The sequence below is a fragment of the Hordeum vulgare genome, chromosome 3H (assembly GCF_904849725.1).
Source record: "Hordeum vulgare subsp. vulgare chromosome 3H, MorexV3_pseudomolecules_assembly, whole genome shotgun sequence".
Lineage (NCBI taxonomy): Eukaryota > Viridiplantae > Streptophyta > Magnoliopsida > Poales > Poaceae > Hordeum > Hordeum vulgare.
Window position 1 is genome coordinate 609,306,747 of NC_058520.1, and position 10,173 is coordinate 609,316,919.

General features: G+C 39.9%; 1 protein-coding gene across 3 annotated transcripts; it reads right to left on the reverse strand.

Annotated features, from left to right (window-relative positions):
* Positions 1-4,591: 4,591 nt before the first annotated feature.
* Positions 4,592-9,565, reverse strand: LOC123445624 (KH domain-containing protein At4g18375-like). 3 transcript variants are annotated; one of them, XM_045122634.1, is made up of 8 exons: positions 9,259-9,565; positions 7,785-8,376; positions 6,509-7,018; positions 6,180-6,419; positions 5,817-6,101; positions 5,670-5,728; positions 5,412-5,502; positions 4,592-4,944 (listed from the first exon to the last, which is right to left on the reverse strand). In XM_045122634.1, exons 2-8 carry the CDS (start codon positions 8,364-8,366, stop codon positions 4,813-4,815), a joined length of 1,899 nt encoding a protein of 632 aa, XP_044978569.1. In that variant the 5' UTR covers positions 8,367-8,376; positions 9,259-9,565; the 3' UTR covers positions 4,592-4,812. The 3 variants fall into 3 exon arrangements, with proteins under 3 accessions (XP_044978569.1, XP_044978568.1, XP_044978570.1); XM_045122633.1 differs by having other exon boundaries at positions 9,255-9,565; XM_045122635.1 differs by having other exon boundaries at positions 5,670-5,725; positions 9,255-9,563.
* Between the last annotated feature and the right edge of the window lie 608 nt (positions 9,566-10,173).

Sequence of the window (10,173 nt, forward strand, 5' to 3'; positions counted from 1 at the left end):
ATATATATCGCCTTAGGTTAGAAGAAAGGATATCTCGCTCAAGACTCTATAGTTATCAGGCCGGCACACTATAGCATAGTTAAAAGTAAAAATAAAATTTTTATGAGGGGGCATCGATCCCATATCGACTAGTTAATACTCCCTCTATTCCAAAATATAAGAACACTTTTCAAACGATTGGGGCAGAGGGAGTACGTAACAAGCTAGCCATTGCGTCACCTAGCAGGTTCATGTTTTGTTACTAGGGCACGATCTTGTTAAAGGAAATGAGGCGGTTTTCTACTTGTCTTTTTTTTTTCCTTTTTTCCTTTCCCACCAGTTTTTCTTCATTTTTTTTTAGCGTCTGTTTGGAACTGCTTTACTTCAGAAAGTTCAGCTTCGCTATAGAAAACATAAACCAAACGGTGTAGCTCCACGATATACAGTTAAAAAAAAACTAAAATCTGAGGCCCAACTTCTAGTTTTTTATGAAGCTCTCTAGGAGGTGCTCCATAAAATTGTAGAAGCTGGAGTTGGAGCAAATTTACCCACCACTGTCATCAGTAAGTGGATACCCCTTGGTTTCTCCCCTCTCATCTAATCAAATAGATCTTTTTTATCAAATTTTCCATTCGTAAAGCTGGAGCTGGATAAAACCCAAACATTCTCTTTGAAAGAGCTACAACTCCAGTATGAAACTACTCCAAAGTGTATTTGATGGAGCGGAACTCCTTTTGATGGAGCGGAGCGGTCCCAAACAGGACCTCAACCTCTGCAGGTTTTTTTATTCTCTTTATTTTTTTATTTTTATCTCGGTATTCATTGTTTTTTTTTTCGGGTTTCTTTGTTTCTTTCTTGGTTTTCACTAGTTTTTTTCTTTAATTTTTCTTTTCTTCATTTTCCTCAGTTTTGTTTGCTTCTATGATTTCTTTTCATTGATTTTTTTTGTTTTCGCTCTGGGATTCATAGTTTTCTGTACACATTTTTGATATATTTCTAATACATTTTTAATACACATATAACATGTTTCAAAAACAGTATTAAGATTTATTGAAAACATGTTCAACATTTTTCTATACTCACTTTAACATTATAAAATTCTTGATTGCATTTTTCATAAAATATATTTACATTTATTTAATACATGGGTAACTTTTTTTCTATACACACTTAAGATTCATTTTTTCACATGCTTGGTTACCATTTTTCAAATATATGTTTAACATTTTTTAATACATGGTCAACTATTTTTCTATACAAATTTAGCACTTTTCAAAAAACATGGTGAACATTTATTGCATACAAATTTGACCTTTTTCAATACAATTTAATTTTTTAATACATGGTCAACTTATTTTTATACACATTTATCATTTTTCGAGTATAATTTTAGCAATTTTTGAACACTTGTTTAACATGTTTTTCAAATGCTTGGTTTAACATATTGTAAATACCCGATATACATTTTTTCTATACAATTTCACATTTCATATTTTTGTGTACATGATAAATATTTTATATACATGTTAAACATTTTTTAAATGTATATTTAACTTTTTTAAAGTATTTTTCTTGTATAGAATATCTGAAAGTATAAATAAATGAGGGAAACTAAAAAAATGATAACATGGCTTGTGTTCAATGGCTCGATGGGAAGGCCCAATATGTAGATAGCCTACAGTGAGATTCCCTCTTGTCTCGCAATTTAGTTTAAGTTTTCACATTCACTAGAGCTGGACCGCCACCTTTGGTTAGGGGCAACCTCGTGATCTCATGTTTATTCTTCTAGTCAGAAGCTTTGATGAATTTCCTTAAAAATAGTTTTTTTTTTGTTCAATTGTGTTGAAAAAATATTAAAACTATGCGTCCAAAACTGAATTAAAAAGAAACGTTTGCATAGAGGACTTGTTACGAAGAGAAAAAAAATGTCTATATGCATCTAAAAACTGTAAGCACTTTAGCTTAACTTTCGTTCATGCAAGGAGCCGTCCAATCATAGGTCGACAATACGAAAGCCAGGAACATACGAGCATGTTGTGGCTGCAAGTACGTAAGGCTGTTCCCAAGCCTGTGTGTCATATCTTCGACACAATCTCCATCTTGATTCACTGGAGGATTTGGAAAGGAAGGAATTCCAGAATTTTTGAGCGGCATGCAAGCAGTCCCTTAAGAGTTTTCAATCTCATCAGAGAAGATATTAGGACATGGAGGGCGGCTGGCTGTGTTACAAACATCTGATCTGATCAGAGCAATCCCTTGTTGTACTGCTTCTCCTTCCTTATAATAAAATTCGGCCTACGGCCTTCATTTTCGTCAAGGGCTCCACAGTGGCAAAGTGGCAATCAAAAACCCGAGCCTTTTCTCAAAGAAAAAAAAAAGCAACCTTCGACTTTCTGCTCATGCAAATTCTCAGGCTATAACTGGGGTTTTGGATGTACTTCTCTTATGCTAAATGGTTCTAGATGTAATTCTTTTGCTGAGGCGATCATGATGTACTAACTCTATCCTTGTGGTTCGAGATTTAGGACAGCCAGGGTAATAAAATGTGCAAATGATAGAATACCCATTTATCTATCAAGTTTTTAACTCTTTGTGCACAAAGCCTAACATTACCTAGCTCATATGTACTCGATTTGTCGCGATGACCTACTGCAATGATGTACTCAGAACATACATAACATCCAGCCAATTGTGCTTCTTTCGTCACACTGTAATGTGGATGTGAAGCCATATTCCGTTATAACAAACATCATAACAACCGTTGCTTACAAAGTTACAATTACAATGAACTAGTTGCATGTCATAAGGCCCACAAAATTTATCAATAGTGTCACATTCCACAAACAATGGACGGACCACGAATTCAGTGAAAAGAGTGCAACTCAAGATAGCAAGCCACGCAGAAGAAACAAGAACAGAGAAACGAATCATCAGCTGATTGCCACAAAATTTCAGCATCCCATGTCTAAATATTTACAAGAGGCAGAACTCACCCCTACTAATTGCATCATGTTAGCAATAGCCTCAAGTTATCTTGAGTTGCCATGAATGAATACGGACCTAGTACTATTTACAAAAGAGTTGCCATGACTACCTATCTACCTACTATTCACAGTTATTTCATGTCAAAGAAACCTTAGTCATATCTAAGATTGTGCATGGCTAACGAATTAATGACAGCAGAAGTTGAGATGATGAATGGGAAGAGGAGTCAGATACATATCTTATTTCTAGATTATAGGTAATTCTATGGCCATTGCCAAGCTAGAGGATGACAAGAGTATAATAAGGATAATGCTGAAGTTTATCATAAAAGGACAAGAAGAATTTTAGTTGGTAACGACGAGACAGATTTCAAAGGATTGCTCAACAGTGAAGTATTTACTCATCCTCGGGTATCTAAGGATGATATAGCCACCATGCGCAACACTGAAAAAAAAATGTGTGCTGACTGTCTTGATTAAAGGCAAGCTGGCAAAGGAGTATAAGGGCCCCTCCCCGTACGGGCATAAGGAGAGAATCAGCTATCAGCGCTGACGTGCAGAGCAAATAAAAACAGAGGAATCATCATCTGACTGCCAAAAAATCTTAGCATTCCTGTTCTCTATTTACGAATTACCTAATGGTAATGCATGAGCAGTAGTCACAGGATAACTTCCGATACCTCCAAGCAGTTGCAACTCATAAGATGAAATTATTTACAAAGAGTGGCCATGACTACCTACCCTACCTGCTATCTACAGTTTTTTTTGGATATACTATTCACAGTTGGTGTCGAAGAGACGTAACCAATCTAGGAACATACATGGGCAAGGAATGACCCCGGAAGCTAAGATGATGAATTGGAAGAGGAGTCATGTACACAACCTACTTATAGACTATATATAATTTTAGGGCCATTTCTCAACCAACACCTATTTGACAAGGGCAAGAATTTTACTTCGTATTGATGAAACAGATATCACAATTCACCATTACGGCATTACTTACCTAGTTGATGCCAAAGAAACTTAATAATATCTAAGAAACTATCCACCTAAGGAATGACCAGAGAAGCTGAGATGATGAATTGGAAGGAGTCAAATACAGAACCCATTTTTAGATTATATGTACAAAATTTTAGGGTCATTACTCAGCCACACACCTATTTGAAAACAACAGGAAGAATTTTACTTAGTCATGATGAAACAGATTTCTTTTAACAAATAAGAATTCGACTACTCCTTAGATATCTAAAGATGGATGACGTAGCCAGATACCATGTAGAACACTGAAAAGGCGTGTACCGCATGTTCCGACTGAAGACTATCAATCATGGTAAGCGGAAAAAGAGTACAACAACGATGATATTGGAGTCTTATCATGAAAAAGGACAAGAAGAATTCTACTTGGTAATTATATAACAGACTTCTTAAAAACGAAAACCTTGGATATCTAAGTATGGTATTGCACCATGCACAACACTGGAAAAACGAGTGCTACATGTTCTGATTGAAGTGGCAAAAGAGTAGTAAGGGCCCCTCCCATACTGGCGATCAAATGAATCAGCTATCAGCGCTGATAGCATAAATAATTGGTTATGAATAAGAAGAGATTGAAGCACTCATCGAGATTAGACCGGAATATATGAACATGCGATTAAACACGGACAAGTCCACACAAGTAAGCCATGGCTGGGAATCTGAGGAAGATAGAGAGATAAGCATGAGGTCTATTGGAGAGTTGGAAGGATGGAGAACACTATTTTTGATCTAAGGAAATTAAGGGATGGAAGTCCGATAGAGCTGACTGAAGTGTCCACATATATCCTTTCAAACTACAGCGGGAACCTCCTTAAGTAGACATTATGAAAGCTTTAATCAAATTCTCTGCCGACTGCCTCTGCTCAGGGGTGCCATATATGTAAGCAACATGTTCATGCCGAGATGATTTTGATTCAATAATTTCAATGTCAGCTCCTGAAATCTGCATTTATAATCAATAATTGCACGTCATTGTCAAGTAAAAAAGACCCTACCTACGGAGTAATAATAAACATAGACCATTCAGGATGTCAGAGTATAAGTTCATGCATGTCAATCCTGTACAAATGTTATCTGTAAACAATCCACTCTTGGTGTCGTACACACACCATTACGTTATACATTTCATCTTTAGTCATGAACATAATTACCCTCTTTTACAAAATAAATTAATAAAAGAATCAAATGATCTAATATACGAGAAAACAACATATTCTTAGATTGGTATACTAATGGACTTAATATTACAGCAGACAGCAAGTAGCACCCCAAATGAACTGGACTTGTAGGGTAAAGATTTTTGCTATCTACCTGGGCCTCTTTTCCACACCTTTACTAGATGCTGAACTCGCATCAAGCTATATCTTAATTAAAAGTACAAGCACCAGTAAAATGAAATAGTAAACTGACCTTTCTAATATTGTCCAAGTTTGTACCATGCTTTCCCATTACTTTTGAAAGGCCACTAGAAGGAATAAACATTTCCATATCTGGGACGCGCCTGATCAGTGGTAATCGGCAAAATGAAATACAATTGTAAGGTTTAGAATAAAGACTCAAGTAGTAACTACAAATCTAATAAAGCCTGCACACAACGAGCACAGATATTCTTTAAAAAAAATGGAGCACGGCTTAGTAAGGTTTATGGTGAGTTCAGTTGCAACCGACCTTCCATATGGCTTTGAAGTGTATGAGGAGCGTAACCCAAACCCATCATCTACAGCCTGCTGGAGGATAACACCAGTTAAGTTTATATCACAAACTTAAAGGCATGTCTCGTCATGAAGATCAATAGAGAAACAGAGAAAATTTTACCTGTCTGGGGCTGTATCCATGATACAAGCTGCTACGAGGAAATACATTCGAACCACGCTCAGCTTCATCCCTTTGGTCATAGCGCAATGGAGTGATTTGTTGACTGTAAGGTAATAATGCTGGCATCGGAAAGTTGCTCGAATACATGGGTTCAGTGGTGGCAACAGTTAGCTTCCCATCCTTGCCAGAATTTTGCCTCCCCACGCTGTCCTTCAGAACATCTTCCCGGAGTCTTAGAACGATCTGAACAAGAGCATCACGCAGTTTGTCCACTTCCCCGGACACCTAAATGCAATAAAACTCTTAAAGACATCTAGATAGATCACACAGAGACTATCTCAAGCAATAACACAAGGGGCAAACCTCAACAAGCTCATCATTGGAAGATGCCCTTTGGGGCTTAGTGCCCTTTGATATGTAGATAATTGCCTTAGACTTCATACGCATATCATTAATGATTGAACCACCCTTGCCGATAAGACAGCCAATCACATTGGCCGGAACAAGAAGGCGAAGATGCATTCTATCTTCATTTTCATCAGTGATCTTTGCTTGAAGCAGAAGAACAGCTTCCACTGCTGCAGATTTTACATCATCGGTCGCCTGAAACGGAAGGTGTCACCTCAAATAAAAAGCATGTTATAGGGTCTAAAGGACAAAGTGCAGCTAGCCGGCTGGAAATGTGATCTAACCTCAGTGGATGTGATGGTGATTATACTTTCTTCCTTGTCATTCTTTGCATCATCAACATCTACCCTTGCACCACTCTCTTTTCTTATACTCCTTATGGTCACCCCACCTTTACCAATAACAAATCCGATCTTGTCAGCAGGGCATGCAACACGCAGCAATAGCTCTCCTGAACATTTTGGGGCGTTATAAGTAGGAATAGCTGAAACCATAGAATGATAAATGGGCAATCCACCATGAGCATCAGTGGGTACAGTAAATTCAGGAACATGAGAACCATGACTTGGTGCCCCTAAGATCGACAGACTTGGATGTCCAGATGGCATAGAAGCATCTGATACTGAGTATAAGTTACTAGCCGGATAAACCGAAAGCTCTGAAGGAAGTATAATGGTCGGAGGAAGTTCATCAATGGATGTTTCAAGGGGAATGTTCTCTTTTGACGGACATTTGTAGATAATTGTTGATACTGCAAACAATGCCTTCTTGACAGCTCTAGCATCCCCAGTTATCTGTTAAAAATGGTAATAGAAATAGTTAATAATTAGCAGAATACCGAAGAATGGATATTGAAGATAATATCAGAACTCAAAATATTGGAATTGCTCGACAGTGCAAGGGAGTACCTCACAAACAGTAAACAAAATAGAATTATTAATTGTCTTAATCTGGGAAAATATAATATTAATATGCATTAATTTCCAATCTTCATCAATAGTGGGAAAAAATATGCATTATTCCGTCCGTTAATATAGTGCGCATTAATTTCCTCAAAAGTCAATCTCCATCAACTTGACAAAGTTTATAGCCAACTTGTTTAGGACTTAAAGGCCTTGTTGTTGTAGTTATAGAGAAAATTAATTATATCAACAATACCAAATATATGCCATGTGAAAATATATTTCATGATAAATCAAATGGCATTGATTTGTTATTCTATATGTTGATAATTTTTTCTATAAAGTCAGTCGAAGTTGACAAAGTTTGATTTTGAAAGAAAAATGCAAAGTATATTTAGGGTCAGAGGGAGTATCAAACAACTTGCTGATTTCTGCACCATGCCAGAGAGATGGCAATGATATATGCATACATTTTAACACAAAAACATGTACATGAACGCTGCTTGATAGACTGAACCCATTCACTAAAGAATGCTGCTTGATAGACTGAACCCATTCACTAAAGAATGCTGCTTGATAGACTGAACTCATTCACTAATGTTTAATCTCACGTTATCTTGGCACAGCTCACCAAACTATTGTATGGAGGAAAATATACCTGAACGAAATTATCAAAACTCATAGCACATGAGTGTGCGACATCACTTGGATCTTTTGGTTTAACTTTAATGAATGATTTTGAAACTGAGCGAAGCCTCTTGATGACAGAACCAGATTTTCCGATAATACTTGCAGCTTGACTAGCTGGAACAAGAATGTTGGCTTCTTCATCATCAGAATCACAATTAACTGCCAGAGCACCAACAATTGCATCATGCACCTTGAGTAATGCATTTTGTGCTGCGCAAACAGGCTCCCTATCATCATCAGCAGCATCAATGTCGCTATGCTTGAGGTCTCTATGCTTGACATAACAATATACCAAAATAACCCTTTTGTCAGCACCAGGGTAAGGGTCGACAACCTTGACTTTGGCATTCGTCTGTTGGCGGATAGAATTTATCACCTTGCCACCCTTGCCAATCACACTACCAATCGCTTTGTCTGGACAAAGTATCCGGTAAACAACCAATTCATCCATACCGGAGGATTCCTGGGTGTGGGCTGGCCTCCGCTTTTGGTCCCTGTCTTGTGTGTCATGATCCCTGTGTTGGGTGGTACGCTTACCGGCATGCCTCATTGTTTACTCACTACACAACAATATGCACAAAAAGATTAATGACAGGCACTATAAAAATGAATAAATACATATCAGCTAGATACACATATAAGATGAAGATTCACGATATAGTATCAACGCGTTCAACAGACATGATAGCGCAGAATGGTAAGAATCAAACAAACAGGTCATGTATATTGCAATGCATGTGCTAGCAAGATGTGGCAACGATTTCAGTGAATCCATCATTCAGCCGGCATTCACCAAGAAAAAACCAGCAGCAAGCTTAAGATGAAGTCAAAAAACAATCGTGCTTGTCGATTATGCATGTAGTCATAACAAATATTAATCAGCACGTGCAAATAAAAAGGAAATGCCTAAGTAGTAATAAGTCGAATACGGCAGCCACACCAACCACAAGCAGTATATAACATATCAAAAGGAACGTCGAGTGCATATTAATTACGCGCCACTGCATACCAGTTAAAAAGGGTAAGACATGCAATGCAGGGTCACACGAATCGGCACAAATCAGGCAGGCAGGCAGGCAGTCACAAGGCATGTGACGCGGTGATGATTATTAAGTGACCCATCAACCGATATCCAACCCATGTGACGCGGCGGAACGAGGCGACAAGGAACTGGATTCCAGGATCCAAGTAAGCGAAACACGACAAGGAACCAGCCGAGACATTTCCCCTACAGGATCCAAGCATTACCATCACAAACACCTAGTGTATCAATCAAGCGAAATCCGTTCGCGTATAAAGTTGAGCATGTACTGGAAACATCATGCGGCGAGCACTCATTGAGAAATAATCAGATCTAAAGGAAGTACACAGAAATGAACAGGCAGGGGATGCTAGAGGAGGGGAGGGGAGGGGAGGGGTCGAAAGGGGTGGTGGCTACCTGCCTATGAACCGATCCGCGGCGTTTCTGAGTGGGAGCGGCTGCTCGACGGAGGGAGGCGATGTACCGGCGGCGGGACAGCGAAGGGGGCGGTCGACGGAGGGAGGCGATGTACCGGCGGGCGGAGGTACAGCGAAGGGGACGGTTGACGGAGGCGGTCAGGGGGGTCGGGGAGGAGGCGGTGGTAGATGTCGCGAACCGAGGGGCGACGGCCGGACGGAACGGCGGCTGCTCGACGGTAAACCCTAGCGGAGTTGCTGCTCGCTCTCGACGGAAGGACAAGCCAGCCGTACACCTAGCTGAGCCAGTGTCGCTGTCGCACGAGCGGGTGGACCGGCCAAGGCAAAATTGACAAAAATGACCCCGGGGACGAAAGAACTCACGGATTGACCCCTCGGGGGAAATAATTCACCGGCCTGACCTTTTTGTGTGGCGTCCGACACCTACGCGCCACACTGTACTGTGTGACGCCTAGAGGTTAGGCGCCACACCCCCGACCACGTGGCAGGGAGGGCCCCACCCCCAGGCAGTGTGACGCCTAAGCCTCAGGCGTCACACATTGTAATGTGTGGCGCCTGACCCTTAGGCGCCACACACTGACTTACAGAGCCACGGGCCAGTCCCCTCCCCACCCCCCCTCCCCACCCCCTCCCTCATTCAAACAGAAACTTCCATTGCGGCGGCTGGCTCTCATCCCCTCCCTAATCCCCTCCCCCATCTCCTTCAGATCTGAGGATTTCTTCCTTGGATTGATCCCCCAAGGTAATGTCCTCCCCCATCCCTTCCCTTTCCCATCCTTCTATCCAATTTTATTATGTTTTGGTTGAGTAGATTGATTTTAGTAGATTGATTTGAGTAGGTTCTTAGGATTTGACTAGTTAGGATTTGGTTGAGTATATGAGTAGTTAGTACTCCCTCC